This window comes from Micropterus salmoides, unplaced genomic scaffold (genome assembly GCF_014851395.1).
Source record: "Micropterus salmoides isolate LMB-PRFRI ecotype aquatic unplaced genomic scaffold, ASM1485139v1 Ms_hic_scaffold_19, whole genome shotgun sequence".
Taxonomy (NCBI): domain Eukaryota; kingdom Metazoa; phylum Chordata; class Actinopteri; order Centrarchiformes; family Centrarchidae; genus Micropterus; species Micropterus salmoides.
The window spans coordinates 9,187,636-9,201,604 of record NW_024041039.1 but is presented as its reverse complement, the minus strand read 5'-3'; the positions used below and the strand labels follow the sequence as shown (position 1 = coordinate 9,201,604).

At 38.6% G+C, this 13,969-nt stretch overlaps 1 protein-coding gene across 2 annotated transcripts in view; it reads left to right on the top strand.

Moving 5' to 3' along the window:
- trim9 (tripartite motif containing 9) overlaps positions 1 to 13,969 on the top strand; it is a 45,711-nt gene that overhangs the window by 20,664 nt on the left and 11,078 nt on the right. For both annotated transcript variants that reach the window (XM_038728756.1, XM_038728758.1), the window contains exons 4-6: positions 9,272 to 9,382; positions 11,166 to 11,319; positions 12,176 to 12,321. In XM_038728756.1, coding sequence (XP_038584684.1) covers positions 9,272 to 9,382; positions 11,166 to 11,319; positions 12,176 to 12,321 — 411 coding nt within the window. The remainder of the gene's footprint in view (positions 1 to 9,271; positions 9,383 to 11,165; positions 11,320 to 12,175; positions 12,322 to 13,969) is intronic.

The following is a 13,969-nucleotide window of genomic DNA, read 5'->3' as shown; positions in this document are numbered from 1 at the left end:
GTCCACAACTTTTAAAGCCCATAGGTGGCACAGGTTGGACTGGCACTGCATGTTCTGAAACTGCAGCGTCGCAGAGCTGCAGGGCCTAGCTTTGGGTGCCCTTGTGCACGATTAAAATGCAAAATCCGTTTTGTTTATGATTGATGGCCGTTAAGTGATGAATGGATGTTTATCGAGGGGCAGAGAAGCATCGGATGCATTCACACCTTCAAGATGGAGGAATTTTAATGTGCCTCAGTGCAGATCTGATCGCTCAGTGCCTCCATGTGTTGTTCACTGAATCCTAATGCCAGAAAGACACATTTCTCCACAACAGAGCTGATACTCTTTTTTTTGTGTTTTCAGTGTCGGTCTCTCATGTGTATCAGTGCTGCTTGCTTACTCTGCTTCTATAGGAGTTTCCCACAGAGTTTTCTTGTGTTTCTCATTTGCTCCTGGAGGGCAGAGTACCCAACTTTAGGTAGACATCAAAAAGGGGGGGAGGCATCGCTTGTTCACCGGAGTGCACCTCCAGTAATTGTAGCCCCTCTGACATTAGCAGTCAATGGGATGCTTTCTGCTTCATTAGCATGTGGCTCAGTGGCGGAAGTCATCCTGTAGCCGTAATTGAATGAGACAAATTTCTATCTCAGTGCACTCCTGATGGTAACGTAGTAATTTGTGTATTTCCCAGAAGTAGCATCTCAGATAGGATTTATTTTCAGATGAAAAATTGCATTGTTGCATAAAACAAAATGCCAGCTATGCATTTTATACGTGTCCAATTAAGAAACTAATGAAGTGCCCTGATTAACTCTGCAGATTCAGTCGCATGAAAGAAACCATAGAGAGCGTAGAAAACATAAAATCTGTTCATGTCTATTTAAACAGAGGATGGACCAGCTGACTTGGTATCTCCCACGGAGCTACCTGCTGCTCTACTTTGGTCAATCATGCTGATGCCAAAGCCCAGTCGCCATGGTGACTGGGACATGTTGAGTTTGTTGTTTGAAGCCCCGGAGGTGAGAAGTAGTCCTTATATGCATGAGTCAAGTTCTGCAAATCAGGAAGACTGACCAATGTGTTTGTTTCAAGAGACAGCAGAGGCAGAAGGGAGTGTGTCACATTGAGTGGTTATGTTCATTTAGTTTTTATTTAAGTTTTATCTTCCCAAATGCTGGTTTAAAGTCTAATCCACATTATAACAAAATATAATTCGGGGAAGCCAGATGCAAATCTCTTTTCATATTTTAACTTAACTTTATAGTAGAAAACAATCTTAACTTTTTGTAGAAAACAATCAAATAGAAATGTTTTTAGTCTTAAAAAATATCTGTATTAGCCTTTAAACCTTGCTATGTGTAATGCTATGTGTCTAACAGTCAAATATAAAGACATAAAACCGAAGACATGACCTCACTGTCCTCACTTGTAGCTACTACAGCCCTACTGACTGAAAATTTCATACTTTATCTTATACTGGTAGAAATTTTCCAGACAGACAGATTTTCTTCCTTTCGGGCAGCCATTTTTCTGACTTTATGTCAGTAGGATATGTAACTTACAAAGATATAAAAGTTGTTTAATTATTAATCCATCACGGTGAAGTTTCCACATTCTTCTGTTTTTGTTAACAGTTGCTCTGAAAGATTTGGGACTGTGTATTCAGGAGCGAAAGTGTTGGAAGCTTACATCTGACTTTTGGGAACAGAACAGATTTGGATTTAGTCAGAAAATCAAGAACATAATTATAACACTTAGTAAACATGAATGTTATAAAAGGAAAATGTGACTTGCATCATAAAGTTGCCATTTGGCAGCAGACACAGAAGTCTCAGATATCTGAGCTTTCCACAGCACTTACAACAATACACTAACAATAAGAGTCTTTACGGGAATAGTTTTGAGTAGGTTTCTTACCAAGCATTAGGTCAGAATATCAGAGACCACTCTGATGTCTGTTCATATGAAGCTACAGCCAGGAGACAGTTAGCTAAGCTTAGCATCAAGATTGGGAGCAGAGGACAATAACTAGTCTAAGGGGAGATGTGCCGGATAATTCCTTGGCCAGACAGAGTGACTTCCTGGAGTTTCTCTTGGTTGGCTGGCAACCTCACTGTGATAATAAGACTCCTCTCAGTTTTTGGATTACACAAACAAGATAATTAGTTAATTAGTTAGCTTTGGAGATGCTGGTAGGTGTTTTTCAAACTTTGGACAGAGCCAGGATCGCTGTTTCACTAGTCTTTATGCCACGGTAAGCACCAGCATAGTGCTTTAATTTGGAAAATTAATTAAATATGTACAAACCGAGGCACACTGCCTCTGCTATCAGTTCCTCTCACTGAATTTCATCTGGGAGATCTGAGCTCACAGAGTCAGCAGTGAACTGACGAGGGATTCTTCTGAGGGCTGATTAGAGAAGCACAAAATGAATCAGAAATGCTCACTCCAAACTTTGCCACTGGATGTTTTGTCCTCCGGACACCCAACCAGGGTTGTTTAATGAGTACAGCTGCACTGAGGCTATTTTTATTTCCACTACAGTGATTTGCTGTCCTCCCTGTTGACTTGTCGTCATCTGAATAAGTGTGTTGCTCCAGGGATTCCTGCTCCCCAGGGTCCTCTACTTTCAAATACTCAAACACAAGGAACAGTTTGGACTGTACAGTAGCTCAGAGATGAACTCAGGAAATATAAAGAACACTGGAGGCAAATATCAAGTTATTTATTTTCTCACTGTGAACGACAGCTCCTATTGACGCTGAGAGGATCAACATGAAATATTAAGACTGTTGCTGAATTCAGTATCAGGGCATTATTCATCAGTACTTTTGTGCTTTCTTTGTAAAATGCTTGTTTGAATAATTCACTGTTCTGTCAGGAGAAGACTCAACAATTTTAATATTTTCGTCACCAATGAATCTGCCAATTACTGTCTTGATTAATAAATTAATCATTTATCTAAAAATGTCAGAAAATAGTAAATAATTTCCATTTCAGTTTCCTGGACTCCAATTGAGAAGCTATGATTAGGGATTTTAGGGAATTTTTACTTGACTGAAAATAGTTGCCGATAATTTTTCTGTATATTACCTAATTGCTTAATTGACTAATTGTTTAAACTCTAATCATTTTAATAATTTATTGAGCTAAAAAAAAAAGTTTTGGCTAAAATGTGGGAATTTGCTGTTTTTCTTTGTTTTGTATCATTGTAAATTAAATTTATTTGTGTCTTAGACTTTTGGTCAGAAAATAAAACAATTACTTTAAAAAAGACCTCACGGATGAGTCAACAATGAAAATTGTCCTTAGATGCAGCCCAATGGCTGTCGTTTTACCCCTGCTCCTTTTTAGCATTGACTTTCTTGTTATGTTTGCATCAAGGAAGTAAAACTTACTGTTGCATTTTCTCTGCATCCATCTGAGTTGGAGACACATTAATGCCAAGCAGGAAACGCCCTGATCCTCGCTGACAGCTGAGTGTATGTGGAAGTGGCACTTGTCACTTTATCTGACCATCACTACAGCATGTAACATATAGCACAAAGCAGAAAGTGATTTCAGTCCCTTATTGTAACAGTTTGATTCCCATCACAGCCCCTCTTGTATTTTGTCTTGCTCCTCTCCTCTCTTACTGTCCCTCCATTCCTTAACCTCCTTTCTTCCTCTCCTCTTCTGCCTCAGTCCAATTCCCTTTTCATAATCCTCTTCCTCCTTTACTCCAATCTTTCACTTTCCTTTCCCTATCTAGCCCTCTCAGTATCAATATATCGTCTTTATGCACGTCCATAATGTCACACTGTTATAGATTGACTGGATCCCTGTTTACTATGTGCTGCTGTAAAGGCACAGGTTAAGAGGCAGCATCTACAGTATCTTACAAGGCCAAAAGTGTCGCAGTGGCCTAATAATTACAACAGAAACAGATAGAAGAAGGAAATTTATTTCACATAGAGGCAGCAGGACCTGCAGACTCGCTCGCAGTATAATATGTACAGCTGATGAGATACTGGATAATTGTGGCTCTTTATTTAATATCCTGCCTTGGTTTGTAGTCAGTGCTGTTTAAATCTCTTGAAAGCTGCTACAATCAATATTTTTATAATAACAGTGGATCAAATGTGACAAACCCACCAAAGATTTATCACTCAAATCAGCTCTACGGCTTTATAACAAGTTTGACCTCATTCTTTTGTTTTTTATGACCCACAACTTTTTTTGGCCATAGGAGGCAGCTGTTTTCAGTGAAAAAGCTCTAAAAAACTTCTGTCCACTACCTGCTCAGCACCTAACGTTTGATAGCCACAATTAGTGACTAGCTGGTGAACAAAGTGGAGCATTTTGTAGCTAAAGAGACAGATATTAAGGAGAGTGAATATTAGACTTGGCCAGAAATGCAATAACATATGAAAGCTAATGTTGCTCCGTATCTGCTAGATGCATAAATAAGCCACTGTTTTGCAAATAAGTTTGTCAAGTTAAATGTTAAGAAATCTGTTATTGCAGATTGCATTTGTATATAAAAATCTCATTAAAACAAAAGTAGTAACATGTTTTGGAATGAAGAAATGTAATGGAAACCTGCTGTTTCAAACATGAATGATAATTTCAAAAAGACATATTACAGTATGTTTCAGCGCTCTCAGCATCAGTTTGTATTCATTATGCCCTCTCCTTGTTTGGGATTGTTTTTGCCACGCTGTTAAGCTGCTGTGACTCTGTATGATGATGTGCTTAATCACCATGACAGCCACATATGTCTGAGAGGACACAGGGCGAGAGTTAGTCCCCCATTTCTGCTGCTGCAGAAACTGTGGCCCACTTACACAGCCAGCTCTGCCCTCTACCACTCTGTCCTGCACTTTGTCGCTCACCCTTTTTCTCTCTTTCTATCTCTCTCTCTCTCTTAATGCATTTCTTTCACTAGTATCTTCAAGATGCTAAATTCCCTCCGCTACCGCCCCACCTCAAGCTGTTGCTGTCCCTTCATTCTGTGTTAAATTCAGATGAATGGATCCCCACACCGATTATCCGCTGATCAGCTGGCAGAGCAGTATTGCCGGTGGCAGCCTTTATAGGCTATGTTATTCCAAAGCTGATTTAGAGCAGATTTCAGGAAAGATGACTGGAATGCTGAGAGAAGCTGTTCAGCCAGCAGCAGTGAGAGAAGAAGGAAACGAAGGACGCCAGGGAAAAGGACAAGATATGATAAAAGTAGCCGGCATATCTCTGCACCCTCAAGTAAAATTCCTCCATATGTATTGTACTCTGTGAATTAAGACATTGCAATTCTAGCTGTGTAAGAAGGAGGGACAGCAAGTCTGATTGTTGAAGAGGCAGCGACAGCAGTGAGGAACTCTTCCTGGAGCCCTGCCAGGCCACTGCAGGGGTGTGGATGTTCCAGGCTTGACACAGCAGGAAGGGATTGGCCCTCAGCCAGAGAAATATAGACTGAATCATCAGAGCTGGAATGAGATTTCCTCTCACTGTATGGGAAGAGAGGTTAAACATGGTCATTCTCCTGGCTGATTGATTACAGTACTAAAAGGGGGAATAATGAGAATATGATTAGCTGCGTCTCTTTATTTATTTACTTATTCTGTTTGCAGTTAATATTTAATACTCTTACCTACAATTTATTTGATTTAGTCTGAAACTCAGAGGCCAGGTTGCATTTTTATATTTGGTTCCTTTAAGTTAACACTGTCTTAGTTCAAATGGACCAAACCTTAGCAATTATTCAGTAAGTTTTGCGACCTTTTATCGCAGAGGGATGCAGAACCACAGGACAAAGGACAAGTTTCCACAAGTTTGTAGCAGATAAGAGCACGAGTATACAGCTGAGGAAGAGGAGACGAGGGGTCTTTAGGGGTTAAAAACTAAAATCCACAAAGTGCATTTGTGCAGTTTGTTTTAAGGCACCTGAGGCCAGTTAAAATTGTTTCCAGCTGCCCAAACAAACTGAACTGGGAACAGAATTTTTCGGTTCTGTAAGGTTTGAATAAAGCACACCAAACATGAGTGGCGCCCTTAACATGTAGATTGTCTAAATAAACTGATAAAACAAAGTGATTATTATAACACAGTAATTATTCTTTTCAATCCCTCTGTCATTAAGCCGGCAAGATCATTTGAATTGACAGGAAACTGGATGTGAAGTGATTAAAACATTGATTGTGCTGTGCTAGTGACACTGGCAGCCCGAAGATGATTCTGCAGTTTTCACTACAATCAATGGAATATTTCCACGCTTGATTTAAGGGAAGGATGATATGATGATACATAGCATGAGACAATGGAGATTTATCAACCAGTGGAAATAAATTCTGCTGGCTGAGATAGCTATGCCTTTAAATTTTTGTGGTTGGTTAGTCCAGTAATGCAGGACTGCTTTAATTATTAGATTATTGGGACTTTTGTGTCAAATAATATATTAATAATAATAATAAAGCTCAGCAACAGACAGTTTTCCAACAGAATTTCCAGAAAAAAATCATATATTATAGGACTGGGCAATAAAACAGTAACGATGATTATCTTGATAATTAACAAATGTTTAATAAATGTTTGATTTAATTAATTTAAATTATGCATGAATTAGCACTTAATTTTTCTAATAAAATATTTATTTTGTTCAGGAAAAGGGACTGAAAAAAGATTTTACTTAATTTTACTAATGCATATTTCTATATATGCATATTTATTTATCATAAATATTCTGCCTCAGATTTGTTAAAATTTGTTTGGCATCAAGTGTTTGTCATGTTCTGGCCATAAAGAATAGTTTAAAACCACAGTGAACTGGTTTCTTCAACTTTCACTCAGGAGCAAAAATCAGCCTTTAAACTTGAAAGAAGTAATGATTTGATATTTATTGTGATAATTATCTATATCAAATAATATGAAATAATTTATTGGGATAGCAGTTTTGGCCATATCGACCAGCCCTAATATATCAAATTGCTACTGTAATATAAATAACACATTTTATCCAAATTGCCTTTACATACTTGATGCTATTCAGAGGACATTCCTGAAATCTTCTTCTATGCTCTGATTATAGCCTTAAAAAGGGGGCTTTGTTAAAGCTTACTTATGTGCATGTGTCAATAATACTACAGTCTGTTTCTTTAATGGTTTCGTTCATGATCATTGTAAATAATATGTGTATATTTATTCCCCAGGCTGATTACATCTGAGAAAGACCAAATAATCTAATAAGCTATTATAATTAAACTACGCAAAAAAATTTGTGTTTGGTAGATTATTTATTTGTTGTCACAATGCTTCTTGGCAATAAATCTTATACCATTAGAAAGCTTATACGGTTTATGTCCCTTTTAAATGGTACCACATTTGTAAGGAACATGCATTTGTGGGATGAGCAGCAGAGCTGAGTATGTGGGTTGCGCCCATGAAAAATCTGACAATGCTAAACAGCGTTTTTTTGCTGCTCACTCTTGTTTGGTGTTTTTTGGAGGATTGGATTATTAATGTCTGAAGAAACAAGACATATTGGCAATTTAACAATTTATTCATTTAACAAACAGGAGCGTTAGTAGCAGGTAGAAGAACCATACACAGCCACAACAGCCTGGCAACTCCTACTCATGCTGGTCACCAGCCTGGTCTCACACACTGCTGTGGGATGGCATCCCATTCTTCAACTGGCATGTAGGAGCCATTTTGGCACCTATTGTTATTTGATGAATTGTTGTTAATAATCACATACTATATATTCATGGTTCATGCAGAAGTTCATTCTGTGTTTGACATCGTGTTTTTTGTAACTGTTGATTGGGTGTAGTTTTGCTGCGCAGTGGGCAGTACTAATAAGGATCAGGTGGCGGGAGGTAAAGAGATCAGCAAGGAGGATGGATTGTAACAAGTTTTTGTTTTGCAAACTGGTTTTGAGTGGTTTTCAAATAAAGTGGACACGAGTCAGGCTAAGATTAGACTACTTGCAAATTAGTGGCCTTAGACTTTGTCATAGCTAAACAGCCACGAAAAAGGCAATTGTCACAAGTATGCAATAAGAAATAATTATTATAATGATTATACTAAAATTATTTGGCAGAATTGATCTACCAAACACACACATCTTCGTGTATACTGTCGTGTTACTGCAGAAAGGATTCTCCTCTCCATTCAGCCTTGGAGCCTTTCAGATAGCAACAGTGAAGTTTTTGTTACCTAGCAACACTTGGTCCAGAACCTCCATTTATTTCACACTGTAGCAAGGAGGGTCTGTGGACATGAGTGGAGTCAGTAGAGAGGGAATCTCCAATGTCGCATCTATCAAATATCAGATCAAAGCAATCAAAAATTGTGTTGTATGTGTGATAAGGAGGGTTTCTTCCCTGTTCTCTTGCGTTCAGATCATGTTGTGGGAAGATAAATTATGAATATGGGGAGCAGCAATAAAAATCACATTTGTATTTTCTTTCTCAGGCATAAATCAATAATTGCGTACAGAAAATTTCAAAGCATACATGTACATTTTTGAGTGAAATGCTCGGGAAGACGAGATATTTTGGATCCGTCTCGTCTCTGATGTAACCAGTGATGCTGACGACTGTTCACACGGCCTGGCGCGTGAAAACAAAATGTCACTCTCCTTCAATTAACGTCAATAACAGGATCATTTGTCTCTTCAGCCTCCTCTGCCTTCCCTCAATCTGCGTGCAAGAGGAAAACATTACTCAGTCAATCACTTCAACAATCCTCGCTGCTAATCTCATTATTGGTATTCCTCCTGGTCGTCTCATTCAGCTTCTCTTCATCCATTAACAGCCTTGTTTAATTTGTGATCACCAGCCTCCTCCTTCCATCCACCTTTCTTTATGTGTCCTTTTACGCTGTTTCAGTGTCACCAGTTTTTGTTGTCTTTAGCTCCTGCATCCATCTTTCCTCTCTTTGCCTTTCTTTCTCTCCTCTACTCTCCTTAGTCCCACTTTTCTGCCACCTTCTGCTAATTAACTCCCCTTTAATTTCTCTGCATCTCCAGTCTTTCTTTTTGCCCTTCGTCTTCTATTCATGCCCTATTTATACTTAACAGCACTCGCACACTTTATTAAACCATATTTGTGCATCGTATTCATGTTCTACTCCAGAGTGATTACAGGAAAAGGGTAATGATTAACATATGATTATCTTCCCTAAGCTTGTTGTTGTTGTTGTTGTTGTAAGTGTATTATACTTGCAAACTTGATTCCCTCGTTGACATTTCTTCTTTCCTCTCCCTTTTTACTGTTTCACTAGACCTCTTTTTTTCCCCTTTTTTCCCCAGGTGGTTCGGGATCAGATCTCCCACTGTACGGTGAAGCTGCGTCAGACTACAGGGCTGATGGAGTACTGTCTGGAGGTCATCAAGGAGAATGACCCCAGTGGTTTCCTGCAGGTAAGGTGCACAACAAGGCTCTTTTTCTGCTAGGGGCTACAGCTCCTGCTTTTTCTTGTTTCATTTCAAGTTACAGTTGTGGAGGACAAAAGTGGAGAAGAACGCAAAATGTTTCCCATAGCCCCAGTTCCCAACCTTTTTAGCTCAGACCCCTTAAAACAAAGCCGTGCTAATTCATTGCCAGAGAGTGATTTTCCTTCCTTGAATTATTCTTAAGAAGTGAAATCATTCCAAATTCACAAGAAGAGATATGAGAAAAGAAGAGAAAATTTTCTCTTCTCTTCTGTTAAGCATCTACTTGCTCCCACTAGCTCAGATTATAGAAAACAGTAAAATGTCTTTTTGTATATAATTATGTCACAAGGTGACTATATGGTCAGTTGGTACGTTGAACAAATCCCTGATTTGCTGTGGCAACATTTCCTTCAATTAAACAAAGACAAAACAGAAATGATTGTTTTTGGACCCAAAGAAGAATGATTAAAAGTCAGTGCTCAGTCATTTGCTAACGTTAATGACCACAAGCCAAGCCAGAAATCAAGACCTACATTTTAGCACACAAAATCAGCTTACCACTACCTTAAAGTCTAGTTCTCAGATCTTTATACTGGCTTCTTGTTTGTCAAAGAATTGGCCTCACAACTGTACTGTTGGTTTATAAAGCACTGAATGGTTTATGGCCAAAATATTTCTGTTATGCTCTTATGTCATGAACCATCCAGATCTTTCAGATAGTCTGAGGCAGGTCTGCTGTCCCCAGTCAAAAATAACAGGACGGAGAACCATTCAGTTTTTATTCACCACATACCTGGAACAAACTCCCAGAAAACTGTCAGTTCTTTTAAATCAGACTTTTCTGTGTGCTACTGCCTTTTATTAAGTTAAAGTGTTTATTCACATATTGCACTCTACTGCAGCTGCACTGCCATTTTTATTCTGCTGCCTAATCTGTTTTATTCTTTATTATCTCGTTTCAACCATTTTAAATCCTATTTATGTGTGTCCTTTTATATTGTCTTGTGTTTCTTTTCTTATTGCCTTTGTAAAACACTCTTATAGTGTCTTGTTGAAAAGTGTTATGCAAATAAATTTGCCTTGCATTGACCTGACTTATACAGCAGAAACAGTTTCTTCTTGCTTTCGCCTCCTGTTTATCATATTGTGACCCCTCAGATTTATCTTCTATCCACTTCTGGGGCTGCTGACCCCCAGGTTGGAAACCATTGTCCCAGAGAATGGCCAGAAATTGAAGCTGTAACATACTATTATTTTATTATTTTATTTTACGTTGATCTATTTTTGAATTTTGTATTTTTAAAGCTGACATTTTCACACGTTTTGTGGTTTGTTGCAGTAAGTTTGGTGACATTTTTCTGTGGGAAAAATGGTATATTTAAAAAAGAGAAATTCCTCATAAACAGGTAGATTACAAACTGCAGATATGACTCAGACCGAATACATTTTAGATAAAATTGACTTTTCCATGATCTGAGCTGAGGCTCTCAGGGTAGAGGGTGTTATATATTGTACAAATTGTAAAGCAAATGTGGGATTTGTAATTTTTAGTTTATTAACTTGAAGTGTGCTAATATAAAATGGTCTCCATATGCCCAATAATTTAATTAAAATACAAAATGTATGTGTTTAAGTAGAGGATGACATAAACATTAGATAAATACAGATACATCTGCGACACCATGTGATTTTCTGGTTCCCAGAACTGTGTTTGTTTCAATGAGTAACAGTTTTAATTGTGAATTAATTTGTCCAATGTTGATCTTAGATCTCAGATGCTTTGATCCGGAGGGTTCACATGACAGAGGGCCAGTGGGGGAAGGGAACCCTCACCCCCAGAATGACAAGCGACTTTGACCTCACTCTGGACAGTGGACCCCTCCTGCAGACGATCCACCAGCTGGACTTTGTCCAAATGAAAGGTAAAAAGAGAAGGAGGTAACAGATATAGACACCTGAGGGATTTTGAGGAGGAGCTGCTAGATGAGAGCAGGCATAGCTCAGATGGAGACTTTTTTTAAACTCAAAGAGGCAAGTTCAAGCCCTCTTGAGAGCGAAAATCTTCTCTACTGAACAAGACATTAAATCCCTACCAGCCTGTGAAAGGGCTGACCTCTGTTGTGAAAATAATATACTAGCAGTGTTTGTACTACTGAATCGCTGGTTTATTGTTAATGTTTTGCACTCTTTTTACCTCGGGTATTGTTAAATTTTAACGCTGAAACCTAATTTGAATGTGATATTTCTATGTAGTCAATTTCTTAAATGTATTATGGACACTAATGTTTGCAAGGGAGTGTCCTCTTTTTCTGTGACAACAGTCCCTTGAGTTTGCTGTTGCAATTTAGAGACAGCTTATTCGTGACCTCTTCATCTTTTAAAGTCACAAATGATTTTTTATTTGAAGTAATCATGAAATTATATTCAGAAGCAATTTGAGTTGGGGACCTTGCTGGATGTGTGCATAGACATTTGTGTTTGGTTTGGTAGCTGCTTTACACAGTATGATGTCACTAACAGACTGCAGGTGTTTGCTAAAATATTCTGCAAATTTCTCAGAAAGTCAAGGAACTTTGGTGTGTTTATATTCATGATTCGGAAGCCTTTGATTAATGCATTCTAAATTCATGTATTCATAAATGAATTTATAAATGATAAACATTGACAGGTCTCCGTGCACTGCAGAGTGATATCCAGTTGAGGAGTGTGCGTGTGTGCTTGCGTTATCTTTTCATATCTCAGTGGGCTGTAATCTGGCCTGGTTTTTCCCCTCCTCAGTCCCAGCTGCTCCCATGCTCCAGCTGGAGGAATGCTGCACTCAGAACAACAGTGCCACGTTGTCATGGAAACAGCCACCGCTCTCCACCATCGCCGTGGATGGTTACATCCTGGAGCTGGACGATGGAAACGGGGGGCCGTTCAGGGTAGGTTTCCCTCTGCAGGTACTCTTGTCACTCGTTGGGATTTATCTGTCGACTTTAAAAGAAGTCTTACGTTTACTTGTAAAACCCTAACAGGAGAATCTTTGTTAGATTTGCATTTAGATTAGCCTACAAGACAAAAAGTGAAAAACAGGACCAGTTAGAGTAATAATTCACCTTTACAGAACACCACCCACCCTCTCTCTCAACAAAGACTTCTTCCTTGGTGCCAGAGAGGACACCAGCTCAGCCAGGGGACTGTGAAAGCAACACTTTATCGCTGAAATCCCTGCAGTCGATCTGTGAGGGCTGTACTGCACAGCTCTAAGTGATACGAGAGCAGGCCATGATGTGACACACACACTGTAGTGAGGCATTGAATGACACACCATCAGGAGAAAGGGTGTGTAATGCAGCTGTCAGCTGGGATGATCCCACAGGAAGTGTGATCTGGGATCAAGGCAGTATTCATACCCTCTCAGAGGTTCACCATGTAATGCATCCCCAAGACCCTCCACAGTTCTCTATACACTGAGGCCCCTGCTTTGTTATAACGGCAACTTAAACCTCCTGAACAATACGCTCAATGGCAGGGGATATCTGTGTGCAACCTCTAAACCTGTAAGGAGCAAGTTCCTCCATACAGTGGCCTGTTCACGCTCATAACAATCAATCTGGGAGATCTGTCCACTTTCTTATAGTGATGTTAAAGGGATGTAGCTGCTTGCAAAATATTTTAGATAATCAGTTTTAGAGCCCCTTCAGTTATATAACTCCTGTTCTGTTAGTCTGTTTTTTCATATTGTCATAAACTATGTTTTGTAAACTTGTTTTTGTGCTATAAGTGTTGTTTTGAGATATGGTTCTACATGTGTTGAGAGTAAAAGAGTGCTGTTCCTCATGCCCCAACATTTTAATAACAAATCAACAATATTATAACATGAACAGGAACCTATACAACCCAAATCTTTTATATATCGATGTATCTGTCTCTACCCGTTTTCCATACTTTATTTCTTTGGCTGTGACTGTGATAAAGGTATTAAATTGCATAATATGTGGTATACAAATTCTTTAAAAATATTAAATGTAACCCTGCAGAAACACTGTAAATGTTTAACATTTCTTTAAAGCAATAGAACAACACAAAATGTAAATTATTTACTCACTCACTTGTCAGTTGAAACTCCATTAAACTTTTGGACATGCAAGCAAAGCCCAGTACAGTATGAGACTGTGTAAATATATTTCCGGGATAGCACTCCTCACAAACCAAATGAAAGCATTTCTAAGTAGCCTATTTTGTCCTGAAAAAAGAAATGACATGCTTAGTTAAAATGTAGTGACAATTTCATAAGCCTCTAAACAAAGAGAGTGGAAATAAAGCAAAAAACAGCACAACAAAAAAACAATTTAGCCCCCATATTTCAATCTCAGCCTTCTCTCAAACATCTAGTCTTAGCTCGTTAAAAAGCACATGTCCATCACATTTTGATGGGAAGAAATAGCTGGTGCAGCATAATTAAAGTAGTTAGGTTTGGTTTTAATGTTCTTTTTGCACACACACCAAAAAGTAGTAACCAGAGCTGTTCACTCAAACATGAGATAATAATGTAAATTTTGGACTTTGCGGTCCATGGGGTACACAGTT